This window comes from Leptopilina heterotoma, unplaced genomic scaffold, assembly GCF_015476425.1.
Source record: "Leptopilina heterotoma isolate Lh14 unplaced genomic scaffold, ASM1547642v1 Lhet_78, whole genome shotgun sequence".
In the NCBI taxonomy this organism is placed as follows: domain Eukaryota; kingdom Metazoa; phylum Arthropoda; class Insecta; order Hymenoptera; family Figitidae; genus Leptopilina; species Leptopilina heterotoma.
This window is the reverse complement of record NW_025111179.1, coordinates 1-14,397: the sequence shown is the minus strand read 5'-3', so window position 1 is coordinate 14,397 and position 14,397 is coordinate 1. Positions and strand designations below refer to the sequence as shown.

The following is a 14,397-nucleotide window of genomic DNA, read 5'->3' as shown; positions in this document are numbered from 1 at the left end:
ATTTAAACCAAAAGAATCACAAAAATAAGGATTATAATGCAATCATGTTACAGAACAAAGACGCAAGACCTGCAGCTTTAATATAATGAGCATCATGATATAAAGATTACACCAATATCTGAACATTTTAGTTCTAAATCTCCTAGAAACTTATGATATTAAATAGAATCTGTTTTATCACAAGCATATACTGTAGAATACAAATTAACGCATTTAAATTCTAATATAAATTATATAAGTACAGAATCAAATAAAATTAATCATGAGGATGTCCTCTATATATCCTGAAAATATCATCATGATAACCTGAGGGATATCGCACTGAAATCATAGATATATCCTACAAATCGTAAGTTTGGATGTCCCACGGATTACCTTTAGATACGCTAGGATAACATGGTGATAACCTTTGGATATCCTACATTTATTCAGGATATCCTAAGGATATTTTTTCATTGTAAGGGTGTGTTCCAAGATATCGATTTAACATCAACTTCTCAAGTTATTAATTTTTCTGAGTAGGATAATCATAAATCTATTAGTTTTCAATAAATAATATTGTTGTCTACAGCCTTTCAAACGACCAAGAATATCTGCAGATTTTCTTTACTTGGGAAATTATCGAAATCTTATATAAATTATGAAAATAAGGGACGGAATTATAGTGTTTAAAAAGAAAAGATACTCTAATGCAGGCCTCGAACTGCCTTTGGCATTGAAAATTACGTACTTTACGTACCAAGAAAGGAAAAATTAGTGAACAATTTACGTACCAAAATTTGTAATTTTTTTATTTAAAGTGCCAACTTTAAATCGCAAAATAGAATGATAAAGTTTAAATAATTACATGGATTTCAATCAACATATTTTTATTAGTTTAGAAAATCTTAAAATTGAAATAATATTTTATATGTTCTTATGATAAAATTTTACTTAAGAACTGTAAATTAAGAAGTTTTTGAAATTCTTTAAGGGTTCATAACACTTTGTCAACTTTAACAAATTAAATTTTTTTACGGATTTTAAAAGTATAGAATATCTCAAAAATGTTGTGTAAAATTTTAGAAAGATCTCAGCACTTTAAATATATTATTTTAGGTGATATTTGAACGCGTACAAAGGCTATGTACTTACATAGTTACTAGTTGAATCAGTAAATTTTTATATTATCAGTAACTCAATTCACATTTTTTCATGTTGTGTATTCTATTGTTAAATTTTAAATAATTAAACAATATTTTTTTTAATAAAACGACGTTTTCTATATAGTTAAAGAGTGTCTTTGTTAAAAGAAAAAAAATACCTAGATCAATAAAATTCACATGGATCGTAAAAAAATTCTACAAAAAAGCTAAATTTTGAGGCATGCATAGTGGTATGAACCCTTTATTAACAAAATATGACTTTCGTTTTCGACCAATCACTGTTTCTGAAAATGATCACCGTCAGCGGATTGATCGGAAAGTGAATGTGAATAAAAATAGAGAAGGCATAATTAAATATTTATTCACAATCTGTATACATATTTTGATTTTTATTCGAAATGGTCAAAATTACGTACTTTTCCTTAATTTATGTACTCAGTTCGAGGCCTGTCTAATGAAATAAAAACAAATTAAAAAGAATGCAGAGAACTTTGAATTCAAACGTAAAACCATTTGTTGGCCCTGAAAAGGGCCGATTGTTTTGAATGATGACGATGATGAATATGAAAATTAACCGCCGAAACCGTAAAGGGTGCGGCCTTGACGTTTGAGAGCATAGACGACGTCCATGGCGGTGACGGTCTTCCTCTTGGCGTGTTCGGTGTAAGTGACGGCGTCACGGATCACGTTCTCAAGGAACACTTTCAAGACACCACGGGTCTCTTCGTAAATCAATCCTGAGATACGTTTCACTCCACCACGACGAGCCAAACGACGGATGGCGGGCTTGGTGATACCTTGGATGTTATCACGCAACACTTTACGATGGCGCTTTGCTCCTCCTTTTCCCAATCCCTTTCCTCCCTTTCCGCGACCAGTCATTTTGGCAGAGAATTAATTAAGTACGTTCAAACAGAACAGAGAACAAACTCGGAATGATGCTAAGCCGGCGAAAGTGCGCTGTTTTATTCCCTCTGGAGTTCCACTGCTCCCCTCCACGATCTGACCGACCAATCAGGATGTCAGTGTCCCCTTCCTCTTGACTAACTGGTGCAAGAGCTTCTGAAAGCTATAAATATGTGCGTTCATATCGCCGAAACCATTTTCCAGTCGTCCTTTGTACTTTAAAGTCGTAAGCAATGGCTCGTACTAAACAAACCGCGCGCAAATCCACTGGTGGTAAAGCACCAAGGAAGCAACTCGCCACCAAGGCCGCTCGTAAGAGTGCGCCTGCAACCGGTGGAGTGAAGAAGCCCCATCGCTACAGGCCCGGAACCGTCGCTCTCCGTGAGATCCGTCGCTACCAGAAGAGCACCGAGCTCCTCATCCGCAAACTGCCCTTCCAACGCTTGGTCCGTGAAATTGCTCAGGACTTCAAGACCGACCTGCGCTTCCAGAGCTCCGCCGTGATGGCCCTCCAGGAGGCCAGCGAGGCCTACCTCGTCGGTCTCTTCGAAGACACCAACTTGTGCGCCATCCACGCCAAGAGAGTCACCATCATGCCAAAGGACATACAATTGGCTCGTCGCATCCGAGGAGAACGTGCTTAATTTCTTTCACCTTCAAGAACAAACAATCGGCCCTTTTCAGGGCCAACAAATTTTTTTACGTTGAAATATTTTTGATTCTCTAAGGTAGTCGTACAAATAAAAATATATATTATTATTAATTATTATTATTTCTTATTGTTCTGCGAGTATTTTATAGAAAAATGTCGTCGGTTGGATATTTTATATTAATAAACTCAATGTAATAATTAACATATTCAAAGACTGGTTTAATTAGTTACTATAATGTAAACCAAGTCCGTTTCTGGGCCAATAGGCTGAAAAGTTACTAAAAGTTCTGACTATTTTGACAAAAACTACAGGTTAATTGACTATTTGATTAATAAAATCATTACTAATTTAATTTGTAACGGACATTCTGAATAATTTTTAGCTAAAAATAAGATATTCATGCCTTTGGACTTTTGACTACAAATTTACATTTTTGACTACTTTACCAATATTATTGATTTCAATTTTAGAAATTGGAAACAAAAAGTTCGTACTTGCCCACAAAATTGAATTTAGAAAAGTTATACAATATAATTAAATGTGCTTTTCGATAAATATTTCGTTATTTTTGAACTCATGAAATTTTCACAGCATCCAATCAGTAATAATTAAGATCTATGGAAATTTCAATGTTTTACAGTTATTTTCACTCCAAGTTATTGAAATTTCACTAATTGTTTTTATTTCTCAATAAAAAATATGTGGATTTATTTCAACTTGAGAAAAGACAATAAAATTCTTTTTTTATATTATATTCAATACTTAGGATCAAATTTCAAGTTCTAGCCAAACTTCAATTTTCTTCAACTTTTTTCTTATTTTTTAGTAATATTATTCTTTGAAAAAGCTAAAAATTATTTAATCCATATGACTGATTGTTCAAAACAATGAAATAAAAGTTAAAAAACAATTCCATAAGAAAATAATAAAAATAAAAATTTGAATTCTTTCCACAATTTTGGATTCAAATAGCAAATTTATTAAATATTTCTTTACTTTCTAAATTTCCATGATGTAAAACGTAATTTAACATTGTCAATAATATTAGAAAAGATATAAACAGCGTAAATTCATATGGCTTGAAATAAAGAAGTTGAAGTCCACGACTTTGATCATTGAAAGAAATCTATTCAATAAATTTAAATATTGTTTATAATTTAATGGTAAAACAATTATCATCAAAATATAAACATGAATTTATTTTTATAAATATTTTTGTGGTGATATGGCTGCGTTATTTATAAATAATTTACTTAGTGAACAATTTTTTTCTTTGATCAACGTTGTGGACTACAACTTGGTGAAATATTACTGGCCCGTCGCCATAATTATTTTAAATATAAAAGTTATTCTTTTACAAATTTATAGAATTATTGAACATTCAAATAATAAATGTAAGGTTTTTACCTATTAGTTTTTAATTGTACAAAGTATAAAAACTAAAAAAAAAATTTAAACTTTTTTCAAGCATAGTACAGGTATACAAGAAAGTACAAAACTGATAATTCAGTTATACGTCACGAAAACATACATTTGACTGTTTTAAAATTAATCATTCATAGTAAATTTCAATAATATAATAAATTATTCTAAAAATTTAATAAATTATACATAAATGATGTTGAAAAATTATTAAAAACTTTTTATTATTGATCTAGACAATGCACTCTATCCCACTGCATTATGTGCCGAAAGTAAGAACTCATACCCGAACTGAAGCAACCGTACCTCCTTCAATTTATAACTTAAAGTACAAAAAGTTTTTTATCCGAAGAGGGAGATAAATAGAGCATTAAATTAAAAGGTTAATTTTTTAACAATTCAATTTGTTTCATTGTTTTTTATAATTTTCTGAACTTGTTGAGAATGATCACTAAAAGCAGAGTCTTGAAAATTGCTCATTTTTACAGAAAAACACAATGACAGTATAATGCTTTTTCTTAATATTAGACAACTAGAATAATCGTATAATAGAAATCAAATCTATTTGCAAGTGGAGAAAAACAATTAAAGATCAAAAAGGTGAATAAAGTTTTGAATGGTGTACCCAAGTTACCTAGAATTCAAACGAGAGAAAGCCAACGAGCGCTGGGGCCTTTCTTCACCGTCCGTGCGTTTTACTATGTCGATGAGCGCAGGGAATTGTGTTTATTACTGTTTGAACGCTTGTGTTGAAAGCATCTCCAAGTTATTGAACACTTTTTGTAGTTTTCCAAAAAAAACTTTAGTACAATGGCAGACAAGGTAGAATCCCCAGCTGTACCTGCAGTGGCAACTCCGAAGAAAGCAGCCAAGGCGCAGAAGCCCCGTGCCAAGGCCAGTCACCCACCAGCGTCTGAGATGGTGAACGCGGCCATCGCCACTTTGAAGGAGAGAGGCGGCTCTTCGCTCCAAGCCATCAAGAAGTACATCGCTGCCACCTACAAAGTCGATGTCGAGAAGCAGGCTCCCTTCATCAGAAAGTACCTGAAGGCTGCAGTCGCCAGCAAGGCTCTGATCCAGACCAAGGGCAAGGGCGCTGCAGGGTCCTTCAAGTTGAACGTCGCCAAGGCCGAGGGCAAGGCCAAAGCCAAGCCCAAGACCAAGACTGCCGCCAAACCCAAAGCTGCTGCAGCACCAAAGGCCAAGAAAGCAGCTTCTCCAAAGAAGGCCGTGGCAGCCAAGACCAAGAAAGCCGTCGCCGAGAAGAAGAAGACCCCGAAGGTTGCGGCCAAGCCACCGAAGGCCAAGTCCACCACCGCCAAACCCAAGGTGACCAAGGCTGCTCCCAAGAAGGCGGCCAAAGCTTCGCCCAAGAAAGCTGCGGCACCCAAAGCGAAGAAGCCCGCGGCAAAGAGGGTTGCCAAGAAGTAAAGTGAAAAGAAATTGATAGTGGATGATTGAAAACAAACGGCCCTTTTCAGGGCCACCAATTACTTTTTACGAAAGAATTTTCTTTGTCTCAAACATAATTATTCAGAATGGTATCTCCATTTATCAAGTTGAAAATAATTTATTTTAAAGTTTTTGCAATTTTAAATTTCGTTTTTCATATCGATTATAACACAAACAGGGTGTCTACTAACCGGGAAACGAAATATCTAAATAAAATTTTTATCAAATCGTGTGCTATGTAAGGGAACAACTGTCATTGGTCGATATATCAGGTCATTAAAAAATTTACAAGAAAAATAAATCTTTTGCTCGGAGAATTTTACCTATAAGCATTGAGTATTAGAGGAAATAATTTTTCTTGTGTTTGAAATTATAAAATTAAAATTTCTGTTTTATTTATAAAGTGTTACTAAAATGTTTAAAAGATTTACTTAGAATGACGTTCAATTGTTAAATCCTGTACGGTATTAAATTTAAAAAGGGATGGCAACCGAAATTTTATCGGTTTCGGTTTTGACTTTTCTGTATTCTTCTAAAAAAAATTCGGTTTCGGTATTTCTGTTACGGTTTTTTTCAAAGAATTAGGGCTTCTGTATTTGGGTTTCGGTTTTTAATGTAAATAATTACAGTTACGATTTCTTAAAAATTTCGGATTTTTGGGTTAAAGCTTTCGGTTTTTCGGTTGTTTTCCTCGGACAATATATGAATGAAAATATTTGTGTGCATTTTAATTATTTAGAATTAAATATGTATAATAATTACTCATAATTTGTTTATAAATTTGTTTTATATTTTATAAAATGGCCATAGCGTTGTCAAGGAAAAAAAAAATTCTAAAAATTTTTTGAAAAAACGTTTTTTCTCCCTAACTTTTACATTATTTGACCTAATTAGCTAAAAATTGGTATATTAGTGTATTTTTACAGGCTGATCACAAATTCGATGGCTGCTAAATGAAAACACATTATTCGCGAGAGCGTTTATAAAACACGTAACTCACGAAAACAAATAGAAAATATGCTTATTTAAAATGACAGATTTTTTAAGGCTGTGTGACAATTTTTAATTTTTATTATTTTTAAAGTGTTAACTAATTGCAAAAATGTAAGTTAATAAAATTGTTTTATTAAAGCTAAATTAACTTTAAATAATAAAAATTCTTTATTTGGCATTTTATATTCACTTAAAATGAATAACAAAATTTTTAAAAATTAGCCTAAAAACGATTTCAGATGAATAACGCTTTTTCTATTTGTTTTCGTGAGTTACGTGTTTTATAATTTCTCTCGCGAATAATGTGTTTTCATTTAGAACCCATCGAAATAATTAATTTAAGAAAATTTTTTTAATTAATTATTTGTAATCTGCTAATTTGTTCGTCTTTCTAGTTTTCGGTTTTTTAAAAATTTCTATTTTTTCAGTTAACGGTTTCGGTTGCCATCCCTGAATTTAAATAAATTATATATGTAAAATTCTGTATACTTTTCAAGTGTAATTATTTATTGACAATGAAACGGTGTTATTTTATAAACAAAAACAAATTTTTAGTTTCTTTAAAATTTTGTTTTATACTTGTTTATTATGATTAATATTAAATTATCACTTAATACATTAATATTGAAGGTGTTATTTGCTTCATCATATAATTGTAGTGAAAAAAACGTTAATATCTTAAACCGGGAAATAACCGGGAATTCAAAAACTGAAAAATAGTAGACACCCTGCACAAAGAATGCAAAAAAGTATTATGTCCTTATGTTGAATATGTCAAATGTCAGTGAAACAAAATTTTTGTCAGTAAAGTCAGGGAAACGAATTTTTTGTCAGTAACGTCAGGGAAATTAATAAAATGTGAATTTTTTCGACTTTTCTTCCAAACATTGCAACAAAGTACAACAATTTTTAATACTTAAAAAAGTCCAACTTATTTTGATTTTTATAATGCGAAAAATAACTATAAACAAATATTTAAGAAATTGTTTTTGAATCATTTTTTAACATAATTAAATTTTTCAAATATTTCTATAATAAAAACCTTTTTGAGTAGTTGAAATTTTGAAAAAATATTAATTTATTTCAAGTATTTATTTAAAATTTTTGAAGAATTTGAATTGCAAATTTTGAAAATAATTGAAATATCAAAAATTTTAATAGAAAATATTTAAAGGTAAATTTAAAAATGAAAATTAATGAAAATTAGCTTTTAATTTTTTAAAATTCAATATTTTCAGTATTTTCAATTACATATTTCCAAAACTTCAAATACATACAAAAATAATATTTTAGAATTCTTGGAGAATACAATTATTGCAATTTTTAGAAATTATTCAAATTCATAAATTTTACCCATTTTCTGTAAACATTCATATATTCCTGTAAAAAAAATTTTGTCAGGTAAAGTCATTTTAATGTCAGCAGGGTGGCCGCAAAATTTTATTTTCAAAATTCCCTGACTAAAAAAATTCCCTGATTTTCAGTTTTTCCCTGACTTGCGGCCACCCTTAGTCAGTAAATTGTCAGGAAAATTGTCTGCAACACTACAACCAATATTTCCTACATTGAAAAAAAAATGTTTTTCAGCGCGTTTGTGCTAATTTATTACTGCTCAAAAATAACGTGTATTTAGATGTTATGTTTTCTTGCAGCAACTAAAGTCTTTTTCAGTTTCTGTAGTAAATCAGAAAATTATAAATGTGTGCATTAGAGCTGTGCAAAATAATTCGAACCGAACTGTTTGCATTTTTTCGCCTAGTTCGAATGTCGAATATTCGACATTTCGGCGCCGACTCTATTCTCGCGATTTGAATCAATAGAATTTAACTGAAAATCAGTTAAAAATTACTGTAATATCAGTCATTTTTCACAGTTCCCCACTTTGTTCCAAATCATGTTCTGAGATACACTAAAATACATAAATGTATATGACATACTAAAGGAAAATTTTGCACTTGGTAAACAAACTTTTTGCATCCTGGGCCTGAAAACTTTCGTACTAAAAGTAAAAAAAACTCACACGTTCAATAATAGTTACTATATTCTATTTATATATAAAAAATGTTGGTTCTGCTTTTAAATATTAATGCAAAGAACATACAATTCAAACGTAAAAATATTTGTTGGCCCTGAAAAGGGCCGATTGTTTTGTGTGAGGGTGAGTATATGGAAAGTTTAAGCTTTCTTTTCTGTCTTCTTCGGCAAAAGAACAGCTTGGATGTTAGGGAGAACACCACCCTGGGCGATGGTGACTCCAGAAAGAAGTTTGTTCAATTCTTCGTCATTTCTGATGGCGAGTTGAAGATGACGAGGGATGATTCTGGATTTTTTGTTGTCACGAGCTGCGTTTCCGGCCAACTCCAAGACTTCAGCAGCCAAGTATTCCATAACTGCGGCTAGGTAAACTGGAGCACCAGCACCAACTCGCTCGGCGTAGTTTCCTTTGCGCAAGAGACGATGGATACGACCGACTGGGAACTGGAGTCCAGCCCGGTTGGAGCGGGTCTTTGACTTTCCCTTGGTTTTGCCACCTTTGCCACGTCCTGACATTTTTGATTTAGTTTTGAATTAACGCAGTACACACAACGAAGAATACAAAGCGAATGATGTTATGCGCGAGAAATCCGCCTATTTACGCTCTCCCCACAGGCCACGCCCTCCATTGCGCTTCCCTCTCTTTGTCGTGAGTGGCAGATGGTCGCAGTGAGTGCCCGCACCAATCAAAAGGCTGCAGGCGGACATAAATACGATGCCGATCCTGCGGAAAATATCAATTCACCCTGAATTGCCTTTGTGTTCAGACGTACACTCTCTGAAAACAACTATGCCTCCTAAAGCAAGTGGTAAAGCTGTCAAGAAAGCCGGCAAGGCGCAAAAGAACATTACCAAGACCGACAAGAAAAAGAAGCGCAAGAGGAAGGAAAGCTATGCCATCTACATCTATAAAGTGTTGAAGCAAGTGCACCCCGACACTGGAGTCTCCAGCAAGGCCATGAGCATCATGAATTCGTTCGTGAACGACATCTTCGAGCGCATCGCTGCCGAATCTTCCCGCTTGGCCCACTACAACAAGAGGTCCACCATCACCTCCCGGGAGATCCAAACTGCCGTCAGGCTTCTCCTTCCTGGTGAACTCGCCAAGCACGCCGTCTCTGAGGGCACCAAGGCTGTCACCAAGTACACCAGCTCCAAGTAAATTCTGTCCACCTTTCTCGAAAAACAATCGGCCCTTTTCAGGGCCAACAAATATTTTTACGAAAGAATTATTTGGTTCTACAACAACACAGTTTGTGTATGCAAAGTGTTGTCATTTTTCTTAGTACTAATTCGTGGGTTCCGGATGTTTACATTCGCCCGGTGCATGGTTATCGATACATTTTACACATATATATTCTAAGAAACAATTCGAAGCTATACATGACCCAATGTCTGACATTTCTTACACTGTATACTTTCTCTTTTTTCAATTTTTCCCACCTGATAACTTAGTGATTAATGTATTTAATTTTATAAAAGAAATTTGATGTTAGCTGTTCTAAGAAAAAATGTAATGTTGTATTCTCTTTTTGAGATGTAAGGTCTTAAAATTTTTGAAATGCATATAATCATAGAAATAATATTTTACTTTCTGACACTATTTTTAAAAAATTTCTAAGAGTTCGAAAAAACCAGGAAAATTTCGTTTTCTTACACAAGTCCTGTTGGAGACACGTAAAAAAGGCTTCGGAAAGAAAATTATTTATTGTAACTATTTTATTAAAAATAGAAAAAGAAAAAAAAGCCAACAGCACGCGGTATTCCCAAGCGGTCACCCATCCAAGTACTAACCGCGCCCAAAGATGCTTAACTTCAGTGATCGGACGAGAACTGGTTTGCATTTGCATTTGTAATTGTTTATTTATTGCCAAAATTAATAATAATACAAGGTTTCACAATAAACGATGAAATCATTTTTACATTATTATAAAGGACTTACTGGCTAATACAAAGCTCTCGAAGTCGCGTACAATATTTTATGCCCACGAATGCATATATTAGTTAATATTTTTATTCTATATTAAAGATATTTTTTCTAATTCCCAGGAGAAATATTCAATTTGCTTTTTATCGATCAGAAAGGGCTTAAGAAAACTGATCATTTCGCTATTTTTGTTTTTATTTTATGGATAATAATGAAAGAAAATAACCTGAATAAACTATATTATAATAATTAAATTTAACAATAACAATGAATAAGAAAAAAATGAGATAAATAATTAAACTAATTTATGAACTAAGAATATTTACAATGTTAATCGATGATTTTCTTTTAATAAGATACAATTAATATAATTGGTTGGCTAATAGTTAATACATATTTTACATAATGGATAATATTTACAATAATTAGAAGTATAAGGGTAGATTTATATTGTTTCTAATTCTTATTTACAGTTTTACTTAGAATAATAACTATTTACAATATCTTAATAGTTATAAATTTAATTTTTTGTTTTTGATTTTAAGAATGGGATTTTAATTTAGCTATTCGTCTAACCAAAAATATTTTTTGATGTTTTGTCTGTGTTTGTCTTTAATTTCCTTGTTTGTGATGAAAGTGGTATATCGCCATTCATCATTTGGTATAGTAGTGTCTAAGTGTTTGTCGTACAGAAACGATTTCTTCCTAGCATTTCTTTTGTAATGGTATATTACTGGGGCACCGTGGGTGTCCTGTATATAACCATTTTTGTCCAGGTAAGGAAACGCTTCTGGAGGGACAAAATTGGTTTTTATTACGTTTTCAAAATAGTTGTCATTTGGATAGTACATAGAATAAATTAAGCTATTGTCAGTTACATTTCTTATACTCGCAAAATAATTCCTTGTTATTTTAATTATTTGTGTGTCAATTTTATTAATATTAGCTAGGTTGTAAATAACTTTACTCGATATGTATTTTTGGAAATTCGACTCAGCTGATCTATATTTTCCTAGACATACTCTTAGGCATTTTCTTTCGAATACTCTTATTCTTTCTACAATGGATGCACTTAAATTGTACCAAATAGGACATGCATATAGTAATATGGGTCTTATGAATAACATGTAACAGTTGATTTTTATTTATAATTTAAATGTTTACTATACATTAATTTTCTTAAATTTATTGAAAACGTGTTTTGCATGTTTCTATTTGATGTGTCTATGTGTTTTATAAAGTAGAGTGTTTGGTCTATGTTTAGGTCCTAAATATTTTACAATTTTCTTATTAGGGCACTGGTTCGCCATCATCTTTTCTTTCTTTTATTTGAAAAGTTTTTCCAGCATTTTTTTACGTTTCGATTGGCTTCGGAGAGGGGGACCTCTAAACAAAATAGTTCGCATTTGGAGACGTTAACTTTTAATTTCCACGTGTAAAGGTAATATTGTACATTTTCAAAAAGTTGTTGTAATGTTTCTCTTGTATTTCTGAGACCTTTTTTTCCAACGACGTATATTATCATATCGTCTGCAAATGCGATACCTTTTTTGTTTTCATCTTATATTTATGTCATACATTTTAGTATTTCGTAATAAAGATGTTAAATAATATCGGAGATAGAACTGTTCCTTGTTGTAAACCGTTTTTAACTAAGAACCTCTCTTATTAATGTTGTGGTACCGTCCGTTACTATAAAACTTTTGTTTGTTATCATATTTTTTAATAATTTTATTAGATGTTTAGGGAAAGAATTTTTAATAACTTAAATATTAATCCATCTGTCCCAAACAGTGTCAAAGGCCTTTTCAAGATCAATTAAAACAAGCTCCTACACATTTTTTATTGTTAAGAGCTTGAGAAATGTCTGACGTTAATTTGTTAATAGCATGGATTGTGGAGTGCTTGTGTCTAAAGCCATATTGTTGTTCAGGGATAATGTTTTCTCTCTACATATTTGTATTAAAGGGTCTTTAACAATTTTTTCGAAAACTTACTTATATTGGGAAGAAGGCTTATAGGTCTAAAGTCACTCGGTTGTATACTGTTTTTTCCTATTTCTTGGGGGATAGGAATAATTTTTGACTTTTTCCAGTCAGTTGGAAAATGACTGTTGTTAAGTATATTATTGAAAAGAATGCAATAATTCTCTATTATTTTTGGTGTTAAATGCTTTAATACAATATTAGGAATTCCATCAATGCCTGATGATTTTTTATTATTTAAGTTTCTAAAAATTTTTGATAATTTGTATCCTGATGTAAAATAATTTGGAAGTTTTTCGTCAAGTAACTGAATGTCATTTGCTTTCAAGTTATTATCAAAGTTAACTATTGAGTTATTATTTATTTTATCATTTTCAATTTCTTGTTCTAAAGTGGTAATTTTTTGTTTAATGATTTTATTTAGTCCTTCTCTTCCGTAGTTGGAAAATTTTGTGTGTGTATTTTTAAAGTGTGTACCGATTATTTTGAGTTTATCTTTATTATGGAAATTATGTATTTGTTATTGTTGTCATTGGTAAGTTTTGTGCAGGTATTCCCGACTCTAGTAGTAGGGTTGCATTTTGATTATCAATTTTAAGTTGGGGTATGGCAACTTTACCTTTGGTTCTGAATAATTTATTCACTTGAGGAAACATGTTTTTTGGATCGTTTGCAGGAATATTTTTTATTTTTTCTGACCAATAATTATTTATGGATTTAATGAATTCTTGTTTGAGGAGAGCTTTTAATGCTATTAGTTTGTTTTTTAGAGAGTTTAATTCTCTTATTTTATTCTGATTTTGAAAATTTCTATAGATAATATTTATTTGTGTTATTATTTACTTTTTGCTTTTTGAATTCTTTTTATAACGGGTGTTTGGTAAATTTCCATAGAGTTTTTACTTTTAATTTTTGGTAATGAGTTACTCATTGCTATTGTTATACATTCATTAATATCCTTTAAATAATTATCAATTTCATCATTTGATAGATTTTTATTGGATGGTATTCTAATGTCAGAAATTTGGTCTAAATTATTTTCAAATTTTTCCCAATTTGCTCGTCTATAATTAAAATTGTGGTTATGTGTAGCTTTTTCTAAAATAAAATCTATTTGTGTGTTGTAAGAAACATTCAATAGAATTGCGTTGTGATCGCTGTCATATTGTAAAGTTTCAAGTTTGTCTGTGTTATTGTATTTTTGTACCTTAAGTCTGGAGTCTAATATTCCTAAGTCAAGATATGAATTTCCTCGGGGGAAGGAGGGGAGACTTGGAGTGTATAATTTTAGTTTATAATTTATTTCATTGTCATCTATCCATTTTCGTAAAAAAGTTCCTCTTGTGTTGAAATTTTTCATTTAACCAATAGTGTGTTTAGCATTTAAGTCACCTGTCATTTAAAAAAGTTGTCAGGATCGTCTAATTGAGAATTTGAAATAATTATCAATTTCTTGATTAAAATTTAATCTGTTTCCGTAGCAGCGTAAGAGATATGCAAAAAGCCTTTGATTGTTTGGTAAAGGGATTTTTATAATAACAGTTTCTAAGTTCTGAAACTGTTCTATTTCCGATAGAATTATTTGTTTAATTTAAGGTCTTTTCTTATGAGTAATGAAGTGCAACTCCTCCGCCTAATATTGTATTGGTCTATCTCTTCTAATTAAAGTGAAATTTTGGCAAATCTAGTTTATGTATAGGATTTAGTTTTGTTCACTTAAAAGTAATATTTGTGATTATGTTTTTTTATGAGTTTAAAAGATTATTTCGCCTTTCATTTGTTACAATTGAATGGACGTTTATTGATCTATTTTTTTAAATTTTTGACAGTAATGTTTTTTTAGGTACACATTTTTTAAGGTTGAGAGGAGTATTGTAATC

At 31.5% G+C, this 14,397-nt stretch overlaps 4 protein-coding genes across 4 annotated transcripts; 3 read left to right on the top strand and 1 right to left on the bottom strand.

The window, feature by feature from the left end:
* Window positions 1-2,263: 2,263 nt before the first annotated feature.
* On the top strand, window positions 2,264-2,734 carry LOC122510939 (histone H3). The gene has a single exon (XM_043625906.1). The coding sequence runs from the start codon at window positions 2,285-2,287 to the stop codon at window positions 2,693-2,695; it is 411 nt and encodes a 136-aa protein (XP_043481841.1). The 5' UTR covers window positions 2,264-2,284; the 3' UTR covers window positions 2,696-2,734.
* Window positions 2,735-4,847: 2,113 nt separating this feature from the next.
* Window positions 4,848-5,610, top strand: LOC122510959 (histone H1B-like). The gene has a single exon (XM_043625925.1). It carries the CDS (start codon window positions 4,937-4,939, stop codon window positions 5,555-5,557), a length of 621 nt encoding a protein of 206 aa, XP_043481860.1. The 5' UTR covers window positions 4,848-4,936; the 3' UTR covers window positions 5,558-5,610.
* A 3,088-nt stretch (window positions 5,611-8,698) lies between these two features.
* Window positions 8,699-9,188, bottom strand: LOC122510960 (histone H2A-like). Its single transcript, XM_043625926.1, has one exon. It carries the CDS (start codon window positions 9,119-9,121, stop codon window positions 8,747-8,749), a length of 375 nt encoding a protein of 124 aa, XP_043481861.1. The 5' UTR covers window positions 9,122-9,188; the 3' UTR covers window positions 8,699-8,746.
* A 145-nt stretch (window positions 9,189-9,333) lies between these two features.
* Window positions 9,334-9,805, top strand: LOC122510932 (histone H2B). The gene has a single exon (XM_043625895.1). It carries the CDS (start codon window positions 9,396-9,398, stop codon window positions 9,765-9,767), a length of 372 nt encoding a protein of 123 aa, XP_043481830.1. The 5' UTR covers window positions 9,334-9,395; the 3' UTR covers window positions 9,768-9,805.
* The last annotated feature ends 4,592 nt before the right edge of the window (window positions 9,806-14,397 follow it).

Bases quoted from the DNA above. Each gene is read 5' to 3' on its own strand.
- LOC122510960 (XM_043625926.1), bottom strand. From the start codon at position 9,121: ATGTCAGGACGTGGCAAAGGTGGCAAAACCAAGGGAAAGTCAAAGACC.
- LOC122510932 (XM_043625895.1), top strand. From the start codon at position 9,396: ATGCCTCCTAAAGCAAGTGGTAAAGCTGTCAAGAAAGCCGGCAAGGCG.
- LOC122510939 (XM_043625906.1), top strand. From the start codon at position 2,285: ATGGCTCGTACTAAACAAACCGCGCGCAAATCCACTGGTGGTAAAGCA.
- LOC122510959 (XM_043625925.1), top strand. From the start codon at position 4,937: ATGGCAGACAAGGTAGAATCCCCAGCTGTACCTGCAGTGGCAACTCCG.